Genomic DNA, 19,349 nt, shown 5'->3' on the forward strand with positions numbered 1-19,349 from the left:
AGTAGCAGGGAAAGGTGCGGGGGAATGCATGATTTAATTTGGTAGCCTATGTACTATGCTGCTAATGTGTTGTGTACACTTAGACAAACTTCTCAGGCCAGATTATACTTGATATAAGGTCCCGGCCCAAAAGCCTGACTGACCATTTCTCTCCACAGATGCTGCCTGATGTGTTGTGTCCCACTGGTGTTTGGCCAGGATTCCAGCATCTCCAGCTCTTGTGTTTTCTTAGGCCAGAATTTAGAACCAATAATGGCAAATATGGTCATTCCTATGGGCATCACGTTTAGTGATGCAATTAGCACATGCTATTACAGCACCAATGATCCGGATTCAAACTCAGCTCTGCCTTTAAGGAGTTTGTACATTCTCCCCGTGTCTTAGTGGGTTTCCTCTGTGTACTCCAGTTTATTCCCACCAGGGTCTGCCACGGGGGCACAATCTGACCTTTGAAAACTTGCTCAGTGATGGGAAGGGGTGGGGAGTGGTGGTGCTGCCCTGCGTATGCTTGTAAGCTCCCTTCTGGTGTTGGCATCTCATCTTGGACTATGTGTCCTGGACTCCTTCAGCGGCTTTTGGGCATTCGGGCAGTGTAGTCCGAGGTGTATGCTTCACAGAGCACATCCGAGGGTTTTTTATGATCCTCCATTAGCATTGTGCCATAGACTGAGATAAACAGTCCCAGAAACAAGACTTCCTTCTTTCTCTACACTGAAATTCAAGTTCAGTTCATTATCATCTGTCTGTATATATACAAGTACACAAACCTTTATCCGGACATCTAAAATCCAGAAAGCTCCAAAAACCGCCATTTTTTTCCTGTGCTGGTACAGTGGAGAGAGCGAGAGAGAGAGAGAGAGACAGCAGCGCGACTAGGTTGGGCAGGGGGAGCCGGCAGTGTGACTCAGGTGGGCAAGGAGGGAGAGAGACGGCAGTATGACTCAGGCAGGTGGGGGGGCGGGAGAGAATAGCAGCACAATGTGGGCGGGTGAGGGGGTAGAGAGACGGCAGCGCGACTCGGGTGGGCGAGGGGGGAGAAAGATGGCAGCGCGATGGGCGGGCGGGGGGAGATGGCAACGTGACTTGGGTGCGCGGGAGACAGCAGCGTGACTCTGGCAGGCGGGAGAGTCAGCAGTGCAACTTGGGTGGGTGAGGGGGTAGAGAGATGGCAGCGCGACTCGGGTGGGCGAGAGGGGAGAGAGATGGCAGTGTGACTCAGGTGGATGGGGGGAGGAGAGAGAGAGAGAGAGAGAGAGAGAGAGAGAGAGAGAGACGGCAGCACAATTCGGGTTGGCTTAAATCTGGGGCAGCTGGCTTTTGTTCTGAAATCCGGAAAAATCCGAAATTCGGAACACACTGTCCCCCAAGAGTTCTGGATAAAGGATTGTGTACATGTACAACCAGTCGAAACAGCATTTCTCCAGATCACAGTGCGCGCATACACACAATAATCACACATAGACGAAAAATATATAAAGTAATAATACAGAGCTACCAGCTGCCTACCATGAACCTCCTCTGCGTGCCTCCCTGAGAAACGGCAGGTAGGAAGGCAGCACAGGTGAATAGCTTCCATCAACATGGAGACTGAGGCCAGTTCAGCAGGCCCTCGGCACTGCAGGGTGGATACAATGACACGGGCCACTGCGCAGACCCTTCCTGCTCCATGCTCCACAACCATTCCCCTAAAGATTTCTCCTGATTTGTATCGTCAACCTTGCCATGATGCATTGCAGGTGACAGGCATGCGCGTTTCCCTGGTGCTGGCAATGGCAGAGTGGTTCCAGCTGTGTGGGGGATTATGGGTAACGAAGACGGTTATTGATCATGTTGTGACACTAGATGCTAGTGACGCTAGGCTGCATTTCACAATACCTCATGGGGGGGAAGGGGCAATGGTTGTGAGCAGGTGAGGATCACAATATCTTGTTTTGGGGGGCAATGCCCACAAATCCCCACCTTTGGTGCTGATCCTGCCTCCCAACTTCCAAAAGCACATGGTGATTCTAGCTGTTTTGGTGTGTGTGAAGGGCCTGTTACGGTATTGTGTGACTACATTTAAACAGAAAGAAAGAGCGAATTTTCTAAAATTGGAGACTTTGAGGTGGAGGCTTGCAGTTTGTCCTGAACCCAGATGAAAGACAAGATGCTGTCCAAGAGTTTATCTTGTGTCTCGTCGTGCTAATGCAGAGATGTTAGAGCCTGACTGCAAGGGGAATTTACAATGCCAGACCATTGGATTGAAAGGAGAGGAATTCTGCTTCAGCTGGAAAGATTGCTTGGGAAAACATGTGGCGCCTCCTGCTGGGCAATGTGAGGCTCAATGGGGAGGGGGAAATAGGTCAGGGGGTTGTGAAGGGAGCAATCCTTGCACAAGGCGAGAGGAGGTTAAAATGTGTCTCGTGATGGGTTCCTGTTAGAGTTGGTGCATTCAGCTGAATAAAATAGAAACTTTTTAAAACTGAATGAGCATCAATCACATTAGAATGTTGAATGTTAATTAATAGCAGTGATATTTTTGGGACGGACTGGGATAATTGAAATGGGCAAATTATTTGGTGAAATAACAGGCATTTCCACCATTTCAACTAATAAAGGAGATTTCATACAAATAATGTTGGTTTCAGAATTCACTTTAAGAAGACATTCAAAATCTGAATAAGAATGACCTGTGAGTTTATAACTGGAAGGGTCTGGGAACAAAAAATTAGTTTTGGGCACTGGTTAGGTTCAAATTACAATAGGTAATAAGTTTCAACATGATGTCACAATGAGGAAATACAGAAGGGCAGTTGCCAGGATGTGAATTAGTTGAGCAAAACACTGTAATTGTAATAAACACACAGAGATGCTGCAGGAACTCAGCCAGTCTCTCAGTGTCCATAGGAGGTAAAGATATGTAACAGATGTTGTGAGAGCCCTGCCTCCAGGCATAAGCCAGACGTCTGTATAGAAGGCTGGAGAAAAAGAGAAGAACAGGAGGGGGAGGAGTACAGATCAACTAATATAAGGTGTTAATTGGATATGATGAGGACTGGGAGAAATTGAAAGGTGAGAATTGACTTTGGCTCTGTGAAAGGAGACAAACACTTCTTCATAGAGCTCACACAATAGAATGTGCTGAAGCTTACTTTAATGCTTTAAGATATTACAATGCTAATGTCCAGAAATTCTATTAATAAATATACAAACACGTGACTTAGGAACAATTGTGGGCTGCAGCATCTCAAGACTCAATATGATCATGACCAATCTGACTCCAGCTTCTATTCCATATATCTGCCCACCCTGAGAACCTGTCACCCTTTGCTTATCAAGAATTTACTAACATTGCCTTCAAAATATTTAAAAGATTTTGCTATGATGACACTCCATGAAAGAGAGTTCCAAGGACACATGCTTATATCAGAGAAAACCTTCACATTCTTTAATGGTAGCTCCAAATCTTTCTTCTTTCTTTGGCTTGGCTTCGCGGACGAAGATTTATGGAGGGGGTAAAAAGTCCACGTCAGCTGCAGGCTCGTTTGTGGCTGACAAGTCCGATGCGGGACAGGCAGACACGATTGCAGCGGTTGCAGGGGAAAATTGGTTGGTTGGGGTTGGGTGTTGGGTTTTTCCTCCTTTGCCTTTTGTCAGTGAGGTGGGCTCTGCGGTCTTCTTCAAAGGAGGTTGCTGCCCGCCAAACTGTGAGGCGCCAAGATGCACGGTTTGAGGCGTTATCAGCCCACTGGCGGTGGTCAATGTGGCAGGCACCAAGAGATTTCTTTAGGCAGTCCTTGTACCTTTTCTTTGGTGCACCTCTGTCACGGTGGCCAGTGGAGAGCTCGCCATATAACACGATCTTGGGAAGGCGATGGTCCTCCATTCTGGAGACGTGACCCATCCAGCGCAGCTGGATCTTCAGCAGCGTGGACTCGATGCTGTCGACCTCTGCCATCTCGAGTACTTCTTTAATAGCTCACAAAATCACACATTCCCTGTCAAGATCCTTCAGGATCTTAAAGATGTCAATAAAGTCACCTCACTCTTCCATACATAAGCAGCTTTAACCCTGTTGGTCCAACCTGCAAATTATACAGCTGCCTTGTTCTTGGGTATGCGGACTCATCCCTGCTCGAGTCCCAACCCCCAAACTCTCCCAGCGCTAAATCAAAGACTACATTACTGCCACTTTAGTACCCATGCAGAACCTGACAATATCAGTGACTTCACTGCCAATTTCCTTTAGTCTCAATGAAAGGTCCAGATCCAAAGGATTGACTGACCAATTCTACCCATGTAAGCTTTTTAACTTGCTGGGTTCCTGCAGCAGTTATTAATTTGCTCAGGTTTCCAGGATCTGCTAATAAACATTCCCTGAATGATTTCCTATGTATTAATAGTCTTCCTTGAGTCAGGAAACTATTACAGTACATCCCACTCTGCCCTGGAGAAAGCAGTAGGGAGCTGCCTACTTCAGCCACTGCACTTCTTGAAGTGTGTGTAACACCCACAGTGCTGTCTGAAAGCGAGCTCCAGAGATATGACCCAGCAATCACAAAGGAACAGCAAGATATCGCCAAGTCCTGATGGTGGCATCTGCCATGCTTTTGCCACTCTTGTCCTTCTTAGCTGTGAGAGGTTGGAAGCATCGGTCTCGGAAGAAGTCCGTTCAAGTCGCCATGTAGTAACTTGCATGTAGTAGTTTGAAAGTTGACAATGAACTTTGTGCTGAGGCGCGTTCATTGCTATATAACTGGCTAATTTCAGCAGTGGGTCAATGGAACATGTCAATATCACGACTTGGCAACTTCTGGAGAACAGTTACAGTACCAATGGAAGATTTGCAGAGGGAAATAAAAACAGAACAGTTCACAAATCTTGGTGAGGAATTTAATACAGGACAGATTAAAAGCAAATTCTATTGAAGTCAACTGAGAATCAGTTCATATATGTAGGGCAGCAGGATCAATAGATGTTACAACAGAACCATTCAATGACCGAACAGCATTCTCTTTCATTGAAAACTGCAATCTAAAACAAAATGGAAAGGAAACAATTAAAATTCTCCTTACTTGGTTACTTTGAATATTCTGAGTAAACGAAGGGCTCTGAGAACACTTATACCGAATGAGGTATCTGGCTTGACAGCTGTCCAAATAACTTCAAAGATACTCCCAACTATCACCTGTAAAAGGACAAGACATCTTCAGAGAGTGGGCTGCCAGTGGCCATCATTTCAATGGGTGCTTGCAATCACACAAGCCTTATCTTACCCCAAAATCAAAACAGTTGAATGAGGAATGGAAGTAATTTCTTGGGCCCAAACCATACATCTTCAGGGACATCTCGGTCAGAAAAAGTCCAAGGAAGACAAACTCAGCAAAATCTGAAACATAAATAAGAGGTGAAAATCACCAGGGCAAAAAGTGGATGGATTACAAATTTGCAGGTTCTCAGGCCTGTGAGAGAAACGGTTCCCAGGTCTATGCAGATGGGATTTTAGTTCCAAGTACGGAACAACATTAAATGTGACCATTCTACCCATTGGATTTGTGCCAATCAGTAGACTCGCCCTTTTCTCTCTTACCTCCTTTCACCCAGTGCTGCAACTATTTAACCATCCTGCTCTGAACATGTTCAACTGACTCTATATTCAATATCCCAAGCTCTGATTATTTTCAACATAAACAAGATTGAGAATCCAAATCAGGTTTATTGTTATGAGTGTCTAGAAGTTTGTTGTTTTGCAGCGCCATCATTGTGCAACTACAGGTGCAAAAATTGCTAGAAATTACATTTCCAAAAATACACTGTTTAAAAACAAATAAGTTGGTGTCAAAGAAGAGAAGAGAAAGTGAGGTTGTGTCTGTGGTTCATTGTCCATTCATAAATCTGATGGCAGAAGGGAAGAAGTTAATGTTGGGTGTTTGTCTTCAGGCTCCTGTACCTCCTTCCTGATGGTAGCAGTGTGAAGAGGGCATGGGTGGTAAGGGTCTTTGAGGATAGAAGGAGCTTTCTTGAGACAATGCCTCTTGTAAATGCCCTCAATGGAATGAAATCTAATGCCCATGATGGCACCGGCTGAGCTCACAACTTTCGGTAGCCTTTTCCTATCCTGTGCATCGGTACCTTCATACCGACTGGACAATCATGCAACTAGTCAGAATTCTCTCCATGTTACACCTGTAGAAGTTTGCAAGAGTCTTTGGTGACATGCAAAATCTCCTCATTCCCCTAATGAAATATAGCCGCTGGTGAGTCTTCTTCAGATTGGCATCAACATGAAGGCCCCAGGATAGATCTTCAGAGATTTTGACACCCAGGAATTTGAAGTTCTTTACCTTCTCCATTGCTGACCCCTTGAAGAGGACTAGTTTATGCTCTCCACCTTTCTCCTTTCTGACATCAACAATCCGTTTCTTAGCTTTGCTGACATTGAGTGCAAGGTTGTAGTTGTGACACCACTCCACCAGCTGATCTATCTTACTCCTGTACACTTCCTTATTGCCATCTGTAATTCTGCCGACGATCATGATGCCATTGACAAATTTGTAGATTGCATTTGAATTGTACCTAGTCTTACAGTCATGGGTTTAGAGCAGTGGGCCAAGCACTGTGGTAATGCACCTTATGTTATCAATTGACTAATCTGGAGGAGCAGTACCAAAAGAAAAACTCTAAAGGAAAGATATTAAATATTTAGAAATGTTGGAGGAAGGAAATAAAAGTTAAAACTGAGTATGAAGCAAATAAAGATGAGCATCCCAGATGAAAGGCAAGTCGAAGGGCTCTGACAAGAACGCGGAAAGTATATAAATGATTCAAAGTGACTGTGAATGGAGTAATGAGGTCTAATTTGGCAGATTAACTGAGCAGAGGTATTAAATGAATATTTCATGTCTAAATTTCAGAATTGTTTTAGAAATAACAATTAGAAAGAAGGTTGTCAAAGTGGATGTGATGAACCAATGGTAAGTGTCCAGGGTGCTGAAAAATTCAGGAAGGAAGGGAGATAGAAGCCTGTGGTGGAGAGAGGGCAAGGGATATATCTGTGATAGGTTGAAACCAACTTTGATGGGGGAAGGAATTGCTAATGGGGAAGCTAGAAGGTGGACTGAGATGTGGAATGTCAGGGGTTCTAAAGGAGAGAGGAAATATTTTTCAAAGAATTGATCCAAAGTCACAGAGCTTTGCTTCAAGCAAGCATGTCCAGTTTAATTTTAACTTTAATTTAATTGAGAGATACACCAGCCTCAACACCCTGTATTTTGTCTCGTCAGTCTCAAACTATACAATATCAATATTGGCCTGTAATTTCTGTTAACACCCTCCACTAGCCTCTCATTTTCCCTATCCCTTTGTCTCCTTTCCCCCAGCTGTCCACTTTCTTCCCTCTCCATTCAGAGCACTACCCTCTCCTCCATCACCTCAGTTTTATTTTTCCTCTTCCACCTTCCCACCTGTACCCACCTATTACTTCTTAACTGTCAGCCTGTGCACCTCCCCCTTCCCCTTCCTCCCTCCTCTCCTCTTTCGCCCACCTTCTTACTCAGGCATCTGCATGGCATTTTTTCTACCATGATGAAGGGCTTGGGCCCAAAATGTTCCTTACTTCCTATGAATGCTGCATGACCTGTTAAGTTTCTGCAGCATGTTTGTATACTGCACTTGATGTCAGCATCTGCAGATTTTCTTGTTTAGCTGTGTTTGGTGACCCGAGTTCAAATTCGGCGCTCTCTGTAAGGAGCTTATACATTCTCCTTGTGTCTGTGTGGGTTACCTCCAGGGTTTCCAGTTTTCACCCACATTCCAAAGACAGGCGGGTTTATAAATGTAATTGATTACATGGGTGTTTTTGTGTGGTGCAGGCCCGAGGGCTGGAAGGGCCTGTTACTATGTTGCATCTCTAAAATAAAGTGGGGTTCAGGCAGCTGTGGGAGTCTGAGAGTTTGTAATGGATGCCAGCGTTATGACTGTGTGCTGGATTGGCAACGAAATGGGAAAGTCAGTGGTGACATGAAGGTGAGTGCAGGGTGAAAACTGGAAGCTGAAGTGGGGAAATTGTCTTGCTCCATCTGGGTGCAGGAAGCAGCACCGAGGTATTAGCAATGAGCCCAAGAAGGACTGAAACACCCAAAGCATGGAACAAGCTGCTAGCTGAGTGGTGATTTAAGAAAAATATAGACAGGTACATGGATGGGAGAGGTGTGGAGGGATATGGTCCAGGTGCAGGTTAGTGGAACTTGGCAGAATAATAGCTTGGCACAGACTTGAAGTGCTAAAGGGCCTGCTTTTGTACTATCGTGTTCCATGGTTCTAAGTTGCTGTCTGGTTCACAAATACAACCTAAAAATGGGGAGCATCAAAATTACAGAATTTTACAACGTACAGGGTTATAGGTTAATTGGCGTATTGGGCTTGTGGGCCAGAAGGGCCTGTTACCTTGCTGAATGTCTAAATTTAAAATTGATCAAATGTTGACAACATGAACTTCTGAAATCCTCTTTGAAGAAAATACAACCAATTAGACAATGATGCTGCTACAGTAATCTCTATATTACCATGGGTTTAATTCTGGGGTGTCATATGCCCTGCTGCCTCACTTGCACAGACAGGCAGCACAGGCAAGCCTTGGTCGAGATTAGCCACAGGAAACTAGATCACAGGTTACTGCAATGGGAACCATCTCTGGATGGCAGATTAACTGAGCAGAGGTATTAAATGAATATTTCATGTCTAAATTTCAGAATTGTTTTAGAAATAACAATTAGAAAGAAGGTTATCAAAGTGGATGTGATGAACCAATGGTAAGTGTCCAGGGTGCTGAAAAATTCAGGAAGGAAGGGAGATAGAAGCCTGTGGTGGAGAGAGGGCAAGGGATATATCTGTGATAGGTTGAAACCAACTTTGATGGGGGAAGGAATTGCTAAGGTCTGGAGCATAAGCTCGAGTCACTCTGGTTAATACTTACTTTGTGCATTCTTTGTAATAACTGGGAAATCTGTAGTCTTGCAGAGTTCCATATTTTACATTTGCATAGAACCTCATTATGATCAAAGTTCTTAGCTCTAAAAAATCATTAGTGCCGATAGCAAGCACTGTGTTTGCAAAACCACCCTCTTTATTGGCTCAAGAAACAATACGTCCTACTATTAGACATAGAAACATAGAAAATAGGTGCAGGAGTAGGCCATTTGGCCCTTCAAGCCTACACCACCATTCATTATGATCATGGCTAATCAGTACCCAGTTCCTGCCTTCTCCCCATACCCCCTAATCCCCTTGGTCACAGGGGCCAAATCGAACCTACACTTAAATATTGACAGGGAACCGCTCTCAATTACTTCCTGTGGCAAAGAATTCCACAGATTTACCACTCTGAGAGCAGAAATTTTTTCTCATCTCAGTCCGAAAAAACTTCCCCCTTATCCTTAAACTATGGCCCCTGGTTCTGGTTTTTCCCAGCATTGGAAACAACCTTCCTGCGTCTAGTCTGTCTAAACACTTAAGAATTTTATAAGTTTCTATAAGATCCCCTCTCAATCTTCTAAATTCCAGAGAATACAAGCCTAGTCTATCCAACCTTTCTTCATATGCGAGCCCCTCCATCCCTGGTATCAGCCTAGTGAACCTTCTCTGCACCCCCTCCAAGGCAAGGATATCCTTCCTCAGATAAGGCGACCAAAACTGCACACAGTACTCCAGGTGTGGTCTCATCAAGGCCCTGTACAGCTGCAGCAGGATCTCCCTACTCCTGGACTCAAATCCTCTCGCTATGAATGCCAACATACCATTCACCCTCCTCACCGCATGCCCACTTTCAACGACTGATGCACAGCAACACCCAAGTCTCGCTGCATCTCCCCTTTTCCTAAACAGATACCATTTAAATAAAAATCCTCTTTCCTGTTCTTACCATAAGACATAGGAGCCAAATTAGACTATTCAGCCCATCGAGTCTGCCCCGCCACTGAATCATGAGCTAATCCATTTCCCCACTCAGCCCCATTTCCCAGTGTTCTCCCATAATTTTTGATGCCCTGATTAAACAAGAACTTAAATACACCCAATTGCCTGGCCTCCACAACTGCCTGTGGCAACAAATTTTAAAGATATACCACCCTCTGGCTAAAAAATTTCCTCTGCATCCATCTCTGTTCACAGTGCCGCTTTTAAGCATGGAGATAATCGCTTCATTGATAATAACAATTTTCATCAGGAACTTTGAAAATCTTTTTAGCTAAAATGAAAATATACATGAAAATAAGCTTTGGATGGCTTTGCATCTACTTACATAGAGCCTCCGTGAGCAATGGAGGCTGGTCATAATGGACAATTGCAATGCAGAGTGTGTTAAGTCCCACCAAACACAGGACAATCCAATAAAAGCTCTGTGATTTCACCATGCGCCTGATGAAGAATCGAAACCTCTTCTCCTTCCTCCGAAAATAAGAGGATCTCTCATTCTTAACGCTTTTCAAGCTGGGCCGAGTGAATCCTTGGAAATGTGGGAGAAATTGAAATAAGTTTCAGCATGTCTGCAAAGTGTTCACTTCTTTCAAATCAAACGAGATGGTATTCGACCGAATAATTTGTTACAAAATCATGTTATTTCCAAGGGATTGATTTTATTTCAAAACCAAATATACCATTAAGATGTACGAGAGTTGGGTAAATCATAGTGAGAGTGTTTCAGTCACATCCCTATGTTTATTTCATATCTTGTCAGCTCATTTGTTACCGCATAGTTCCAATCTCTTTCAGAGCTTTATAAAAGCATAATTATGCATTCTTTTGAACAATCTGCTGTCAGTTGGTTATTCAAAATGCACAAATATCTCTTTAATTACTTGGCTGGTAATGGAGCAGGAGAATCTAGATATCAGTGCAGTAACCAATCAGGAACCAATGCTCTATTATGAGCGGGGTGTTGTGGATGATGGTTTCTCCAGGCTAAGGAGTGTGAAACGAACAGCTTAATTTTGGAAGCAGAGGTTCAATTTGACTCAAGATTGTGTTAATTAATAGACAACTCTTTGTGTCTCTTAGGATTTCAGGTGAAATAAACTTCTTGCAATTTGCCAGAGAGTTCAGAGTGAGCACAAATAAACAATGCAACATAGGTCATACCCTGGAATCAAATGGCACCAAGTTGCCTGGTTCCTTGTACATTGCGCTGAAACAGGAGAGGCCTTCTACTGATCTGCACACACAGCTGCAGGAACATTCACATCCTCTGGCCGAATGCACTTTTCACTTCGATTCTTCCCTACTCCAATTGCTCATCTCCTTTCAGAACTATTAATACCTTGCCTTAAGACAAAAGTAAATCCACCAGTCTCAGTGGAGAGGTGTTTACCACCAGCCTGAACAGCTTTTCTGGGCTAAGTAGGAGTGGCTGGAGGAACATCTGTGGGTAGAAAATTTGGGGTGGGACTCTTTATAGAGACTAAAGTGGGAAGGGAAGAACTAAATCAAAGAGTTGAAGAATCTGAGAGGTGAGAAGGTATTGGATAGAAGTTAGAAGAGGTGGAGAAACAGGTAGAGGGAGAGACCACTGGATGGGCTGGGAGGGCGGGGTTGGAATGAAATGTAAGAACAGGAAAAGGTAAAGAAGAAATAGAATGTGTGGAACCAGAGGGAGGTGGGTGTTATCTACAGTTGAAAAAATGTACATTCATGCTTATTGGTTTAAGGCTGAACAGGAGAAATCTGATGTGCTGCTCCTCAAGTTTGTTTGGCATCATCTGAACAATGGATGAGGACGGATTCACTGTCCTATCAAAATGGTTGGGGGAGCTAAAATGGTTGGTACAGGAAGCTCAGGTTTAGATCCACACAATTCAATAAAGCAGTCTCCAATCTGGGTTTGACCTCCTCAGTGAAGAGGAGGCCACACATAGAACATCAATTGCAGTGGGTCAGGTCGGCCAATATGCAGGTAAAACTCTGCCTCACCTGAAAGGTGTGCTTGTGGCCCTGGATGGAGTTGAGGGGCAGGTTTTACATTTGATGTGGTTACAGCGGGAAGCATCTAAGGGTGGAAGGGTAGGTGCGGAGGGAAGAACAGACAGGGGAGTATTGAGAGACTTATTCCTGTGAAAACTAGAGAGGGGTGGAGAGGGGAAGATGTGGCTGTGAGTTGTGATCATGCTGGTTGGCAAAAGTGTTGGAGGATATAGTATTGAATGTGAAGGCTGTTGGGGTGGAAAGTGAGGACTAGAGTAAGTCTGGCCTTCTTCTGCCTTGGGAGAGGTGGGGTGTGAGCAGAAAAGAGGAGATACAAACTGCTTCCTCTGAATCTCACACATTATCTTCCGACACTCTGCCAACTTTGGAAACTAAACACAGTTTAGGAGAAGAATTTGCTGACTCCCGTGCTCTGCCTAAGGCTAAGAATCTAAAGCTTGAGTTCCCTGTAGCCAATCATTTCAATTTCCTTCAACATTCCCCTAGAGATATGCCTATCCGCAGTTTAATCCTTTACCAGGCTGAGGCCAAATGTAAACCTGAGGAGTCAGCGGAGGCCAACTGTAAACCCAATGACATGAACATTGATTTTCCAAACCCCATCTCCATGCAGTTCCTCTGTTTCCATTCCCTCCTTAGCTTCTCCTGTTCCTATTTTTCTCTCTGATCCTCCTCCCAGTGGTCTCTTGCTTCAGCTCTCCCATCTTCTGTCCAATACTTTTTCATCTCTTAGCCCGTCCCCAGTTTTTTTTATCCCTTCATATACCTGAAACCTCCCTTGTAAAAACACAGTGCTGGAGAAACTCAGCAGACCAAACAGTGTCCTTGAAATAGCAAAGATAAAAATGCCAACATTTCAGGCTTGAGTCCTTCATTAAGGTATCAACCATGGTGTCTGCAGACTTTTGTGTTTTACTTCTTGAAGCCTTCCTTTCCCACTTTAGTATCGATAATGGTTCCTGACATGCGATATTGACTGGCCACGTCTTTAAAGCTCATTGTTTGCTCAAGCTTCCAGCATCTGCAGTTCTCGGGTTTTACAACTTCTTTGGTGAGGTTACTGTTGTAATTGGCATTCCTGTGCAACAGATGGGAAGGATTGTCTTACTCCTGCATCAAACATAGAATTACAATTGCGCCTGCCGTTGCTTGATGACGCCAGGTTTAAAAAAATATCATGCCACATTCGAACAAGATTATCTGAAAGTCTGAGCAGCATGAAGTTGCAATCTTGTTTTAGATTTGGTTCAACTTTATTGTCATTGGGCCAAATGAAATAGAAAGCCAATGAAATACAATCAGCATCCAACGAGAAGTTTAAAAAAATGTCGTGCTATATACAAATAACTATGCTATATACAACCCTGTTCTGAAGTTGATCTCCACCTTTTCCTTTCAAGTGTACTGTAAATCACACCTGGACAAGGATTTGGTCATGAGGGCCAGAATTATTCTGGTCAGTAGATTTGCACAGAACAGTCATAGTCAATTCAGTGAAGTGAATATGTCCTTTGATTATCTAATTCTACAAGCGCTGTGTCAAAATTAATCATTCTCTCACCATTTTTAACTTACTTGTTCTGGGAAGATAACAGAGAAGTGAGATGGAGTCACCAGATTTAAGAGGCATTCAGATGAATGTTTGAATAGCAAGGCAGAGAAGAGTACAGTGAATCACAAAAGTCTGCAGATGCTATGAATGCAGAAATGCTGAAGAAACTCAGCAGGTCTTGCATCGTCCATCGGAGGTAAAGATATATAATCAATGCTTTGGGCCTGAGCCCTTCTTTAAAATATGAGAAAAACCAGGCAGGAATTTGGATTAAAAGAAAGGGCAGGGGGAGGAGTACAGACCAACAGACAAGAGGTGTTAATTGTACTTGGAGAGGAGGACAGGAAAGAGGAAAGTTGAAAATTAATTGGGGGAGGGGGGACTGGCTCTGTGAATATAGAGCTGGGGTAAAGGAGACAGAGGGAAAAGAAAATAGAGATAGAGCTCCAGGAAAGAAGACATGGGTATTGGGCGGGGGTGGGGGGTGGTGGGGGGGGGGGGTGGAAGTCAATCCTAATGCCATCTGGTGCCCAGACGGAATACGAGGTGCTGTGCCAATTTGCCGGTGATCTCAGTCTGGTAGTACATGAGACCATGGACAAACATGTCGTAAGGGAATGGGATGGGGTACAATCCCAATGTAACCAAATAGGATGAAGGTCAGCCATGGTGGGTTCAAGGGCCTGTTTCTTTGTTGTGCAACTTTGATACATGAATGAAATAATTAAATGAAATTGGGAGTGGAGAGTTTAGATGGTGACTGCCAGATTGCTATCAAGAACAATTAGTTTACCACCATTCTTAAGAGATGGGAATCTCATTTGGTTGACTCTTCAACATGCTCTGAAAAGGCGTGTAAATCCATTCAAGTCAAGGGGCATGAGAGACAGGCAATGAATGCTATGCTCACATCCTGTGAGTGCTCATAGCAAACAAGAAATTGATGTAACACGCCAGCATTACCCAATTGTAGCGATGAAGGTAAACATAACCTGCTGGAGAAACTCAGTGTTTCCAGTCAGGAGACTGCAGAAGTTGAAATCTGAAGCTAAACATTCCTCCAGCATTTTTTTTTAAGCTTCAGATTCAAGCATCTGCAGTCTCCTGTAACAAAAAACAAAAAAAAAACTTTTTTTCATAACCTGGTAGACCAACTTTCCATTGAACTCTTCCCCAAGCCAGAAGAGTTGAGGCAGCTGAGAAGTTCAAAGCCAAATGTAGAGAAAAAAAAAACAACGGAAGGAAATGGCAAAGAAAAATGAAAAAGAAGGAGGCCCACACGGTGAACATTCTGAAACTTGCTTCCGATGATGAGGTGATTGTTCTTTGATGTGTTTCAGCTCCCTTTGCCTCTGGTAACTAGAGTTGCCTTGAAGGTTATTAAGGAATCTTCAGTATAGCGATTACTTGGAAGAATAGAAATGTATTGTCTTTAGATAGGTGGTATTCAGAGATGAAGTTTTGTTTGGTTATGGAAAGAATATCTTTTTCTATACAAGATAAGATGTCTTTTTATAAGTTAAAGTGGACCCCATTTATTGATTATATACAATTTAAATAAGTTTGAATTAATCATTTTTTTCTTTAAAAAAACCTTTTTTTTATTATATATTTTTTCTATATATATGTTTTCTTTTTTTCTTTCTTTTTTTCTTTTTTTTAGTTTTTTTTATTATTAGTTGGTTTTTTTGTTTAAGTTCTTTTTGTTTTTGTTTTTTATATATATTCGTATATAATAAAAACTTTTTGGATTAATAATTAATACTTAATTAATTTTTTTTGTTTTTTATATATCGATCTTTTTTTAAAGATATATATATATTTTTTTATTATACTAATAGTATTAATTCTTCACTCTTTATCGTGGGGGTGGGGAGGGGGGGTTTAGGGGTTAAAAATAGTTTTTTTTAAGTCTTAGTTTTTAGTTGTTAGGGGGAGATGCCGAGATTGGTATTGTATTAACTATGTTACTTTGTACTTGTATTACTTTATTTTCTATTTTTTCTGTACGTGAATTACTTACTTTCTTCATACGTTAAAATTAATAAATAAAGTTTCAAAAAAAAGGAATAATCAGAAAAATGGACAATTCCCTGCATGTCCACCTTAAATACAGCTTCACTCTGTTAATTATAAGTTGTTCAGAGCAATTACATAAGAAGGCAGAGTTTAATTGTGCTTTAGAAAAAAAAGCTTCAGTGCTAATTTGTTCCAGTTGCTTGAATTATTTGATCATTTGATATAGCAGAAAAATAGCAGAGTGTACATCATGGATCATAAAGATTATTAAATTTACAGATACATTTTACAGCACAGAACAAGCCTTTTGACCTATATATACCCACCACAAAAAAATACACCTGTCCTATCTCATAACCCTCTATTATGCTTTCATCCATGTGCCTAAGATTTTTTAAATGCCCAATTATACCAGCCTCCATCACCACCCCTGACAATGCATTCTAAACTTTCCTCTCTTCACCCTTCATCTATGTTCTCTGGTGCTTACTACTCCCTGCTCTGGGAAAAAGGTGCTGGCTGCCCACCTTATGCTTCTCAGAATCATGTAGACCTCCATTGAATCACCTCTCATCCTTCTTCGCTCCAAACAGAATGCTAACTTTGCCTCATATTTCAATCCAGGCAACATCCTGCTAAATTTCCTCTGCACCCTCTCCACAGCTTCCACATCCTTCCTGTAATGAGGTGACCAGAACTGAACACAATATTCCAAGTGTGGTCTCATCAGAGATTCATAAAGCTGCAACATTACTTCATGACTCCTGAACTCAATCCCTCGACTAATGAAGCCCAGCATACCATAGGTTTTCCCAACTATCCTATTAACCTGTGCGACAATCTTGAGAGATATATGGATTTGGACACCGAGGTCCCTCTGTGATTCTCCATGTGTTCTTCCACACAAGAATCCTACCATTAATCATGTACTCTATGTTAAAGTTTGACCTTCTAAAATGCATCACCACATTTATCTGGATTGAACTCCATCTGCAACTTTCATGCCCAACTCTGCATCCTGTCCATATCCTGTGTAACCTATGACAATCTTCAATACTATTCATAACTCCTCCAACCTTGGATTCATTTGCAAACCTACTGACCCATCGCTCTACTTCTTCATCCAGGTCATCTATAAATCTCGCCAAGTGCAGGGATCTTTAAACTTTTTAATATTTAAATGGCAATGGAATCAAATAGAGTCAGAACAGCACAAATGTTGTTTTGTAAATCCACTGCATAACTGTATGATGTCTTCAGGGGCTAAAGATCAGGTTACAATACAGAAACATGCTGGAGAAACTCAGTTGGTTACTCAGTGTCCACAGGAACCAACATTTTGGGCCCAACCCTTTGGCAAGGTATGAGCAAAAAGCAGGAAAGTATCTGAATAAAAAGGGTGAGGGGGAGAGGGAAGGAGAGGAGGGAGGACGAGCAGTGACTATCTCGAGCTGCATTCAGGTGGCCAGAATACCCACATGTAAAGCCGCATATTCTACCCAAATGGGGCTGTTGGGAGGCCATCTGAAAGCGTAAAACCTGGCCCTGAGGAGTATTCACCCAACTCTCCTCGGGGAGGTATAATCTCCTCATCCGAGCAATCCCTCGAGGCCGGCGACCCAACTCCCTGTGCCTGACAGACCCCTCCCCATGCCTGACAGCCCCCCCTCCCCGCGCCCTAACAGCCCCCTGCCCTAACAGCCCCCCGCCCCCGCTGCCTGATAGCCCTCCTCCCCGCTGCCCCGCCACCTAGTGCAGGACGTCGGGGCAGGGCCAGCCAGTGCGGGACTTTGGGGCAGGGGCAGCCAGCGCAGGACATCAGGGCTGGGACTATGACCATAGTTGACAGGAGCCGGCGTTCGCTCCAAGGTGCCTCTCCTGCAGCTGGCTCTTTCAGGTGCCAGGACAGCACCTTCAATGCTGCCACCTGAACGTCCATTCGAAAACACCGTTAGCTGCTTCTGCAGGCGCATTCTCGGAGCGATTGCACCTGACAGTGGCTTAGGTTAAATAGCACCTATTTTCAAGCAATGAAATTCCACCCCCCCCCCCGCCACATTAAAAATCACAAATAATGTTGCCATTTGGACGATTTCCACACACAGTTGGGCTAGGTTTGAAGATCGCCCACTTGTGTATTGGGCATAGTTTCTTTTTACGTCAGCCAAAACTACTAAAAGGAATAAAATGTCCTTTTATGAAGAGCTTACACTTCCCTGAACAATGCTGCTATCTGTTTGGCACTATAGTGCAGGCTATTATTATGGATTATTTTTTACAGCTTGTCGTCTATAATACTTGTCCACCACTTCAATTAGGAGCCAAAAAAGAGAGGGCTTTGTAATGCAATCATCTTTCTAAGGAGACCACTTTAAATTGGGGGATTATGAGAGCTGGAGCACCTGTAGGACATTCACAGGGATTTCTATAGGCACTTTCAAGCAGGGAAAACACCCATCTGTAAAGGTGGAGGTTCTTCGCTGTAGTACACTATCAGTAACCACCAAGACTAGGCTGAAGGAATGATAGGCTTTAATATACAGAAGAACCTTGCTGGCCCAGATCCAGGTATAGGAATGGAGGGAAGGGTGAGGTGGCTCAACCTTTATGGCCTAAGATCACGAGGAGTAGGGTATGAGTCATCAGTGGGCAGGCCAGCTCCATATATACAGTAGCCAACAATAACTATATACAATGGAGGAAACATATCACCACATTTGCCCTTATGCCTAAAGAGTTACCTCTCTGAATGTGCCATGGCCGGCTCTGAGGTGCCGATTCAAACCCTTCTTGGGGAAGGATAATCGGCAGAGTGCTGTACTCTACTGCCTGACCTGAATGTACAGCTGCTGCAAGCGGCTGGTTAGGGGCAGGCTGATGATCCCGTTCACTCCTCTCCCTCCATGTCCCCCTCAAGGCAGGGGCAGCAGGCAGAAGCCGTCAGGCAGCAGGAGCCGTCAGGTCAGCGGGGTCCAGCAGGAGCCATCGGGGCAGCGAAGCCATCGGGGCAGTGGAAGCTGGCAGGAGCTGTCGGTGGGTGGCCGATGCAGGCTGTGACAGCTTCACTGGGCTGATTTGTCCTTCAGGGCCGATCTCTGCGGTTCAAAATGCGGCAAAGCAATGGCCGTCTTCACTACCCATAATCCACCACGCAGCTGGTACTGTTCTGAGCAACACAGAGTGGTTGCAGCTGTGTGGGGGATTATGGGTAGGGAAGAGGCCATTGCTCTGCCACGTATTTATGAAGCCTCCATCGGATCCAGAGGGCGCTACGAAGCGCCTCTCAAATATGAAAGCAATGCTGGAGCAGCCTTTTAAGGCTGCTGTCAGAAAGGTAAGTTTTAAGTTTTCGATCCGCTCTTGTAGTCGGCCTTGTATGTCTGAGCCTCTGCTTTACTGCTTGCAGTCTGATCAACAATATACAAAAAGCTGTTTAAAAGTGTTCCCTGTATCATCTTTTATTGCCCCTGCTCTGATGCCTGCTGGTGTTATTCATCCCAATTTGTTTTAAAAATATTTGTATCATTAGTCCTGTACCAGTTAAGAATATTGATGATTTCCTGTGAGGAACAGTTCTTTTCCCAATTGTTAGAAGTATAATTCACAGTTGACACCCCTTCCCAGCCCAGGTTCTTGGACTCTGAACATCATTATATGATAAACACGCTTTATTTGGTGAAGTACACTCTAAAATCTTTGCCATTACTCCCTGTGTATTTAATTTAGACAGGGAGAATGTGCCAACTCCTTACAGACTGCGCGGGATTCGAACCCCAGTCCCGATCACTGGTGCCAACTGTGCAGCCCGACGTACCCTCACAAATTT

The 19,349-nt window shown here is 43.7% G+C and overlaps 1 protein-coding gene and 1 long non-coding RNA gene across 2 annotated transcripts in view; one reads left to right on the forward strand and one right to left on the reverse strand.

Moving 5' to 3' along the window:
• Positions 1 to 19,349, reverse strand: part of LOC138762259 (probable voltage-dependent N-type calcium channel subunit alpha-1B) — a 927,445-nt gene that overhangs the window by 269,794 nt on the left and 638,302 nt on the right. The window contains exons 13-15 of the mRNA XM_069935943.1: positions 10,277 to 10,480; positions 5,256 to 5,368; positions 5,055 to 5,167 (exon numbers count right to left, since the gene is read on the reverse strand). Coding sequence (XP_069792044.1) covers positions 5,055 to 5,167; positions 5,256 to 5,368; positions 10,277 to 10,480 — 430 coding nt within the window. The remainder of the gene's footprint in view (positions 1 to 5,054; positions 5,168 to 5,255; positions 5,369 to 10,276; positions 10,481 to 19,349) is intronic.
• On the forward strand, positions 2,846 to 14,957 carry LOC138762263 (uncharacterized). Its single transcript, XR_011356866.1, has 3 exons — positions 2,846 to 3,051; positions 13,541 to 13,700; positions 14,683 to 14,957. It is a non-coding gene; the product is annotated as an uncharacterized lncRNA (long non-coding RNA).

This window comes from Narcine bancroftii, chromosome 1, assembly GCF_036971445.1.
Source record: "Narcine bancroftii isolate sNarBan1 chromosome 1, sNarBan1.hap1, whole genome shotgun sequence".
In the NCBI taxonomy this organism is placed as follows: domain Eukaryota; kingdom Metazoa; phylum Chordata; class Chondrichthyes; order Torpediniformes; family Narcinidae; genus Narcine; species Narcine bancroftii.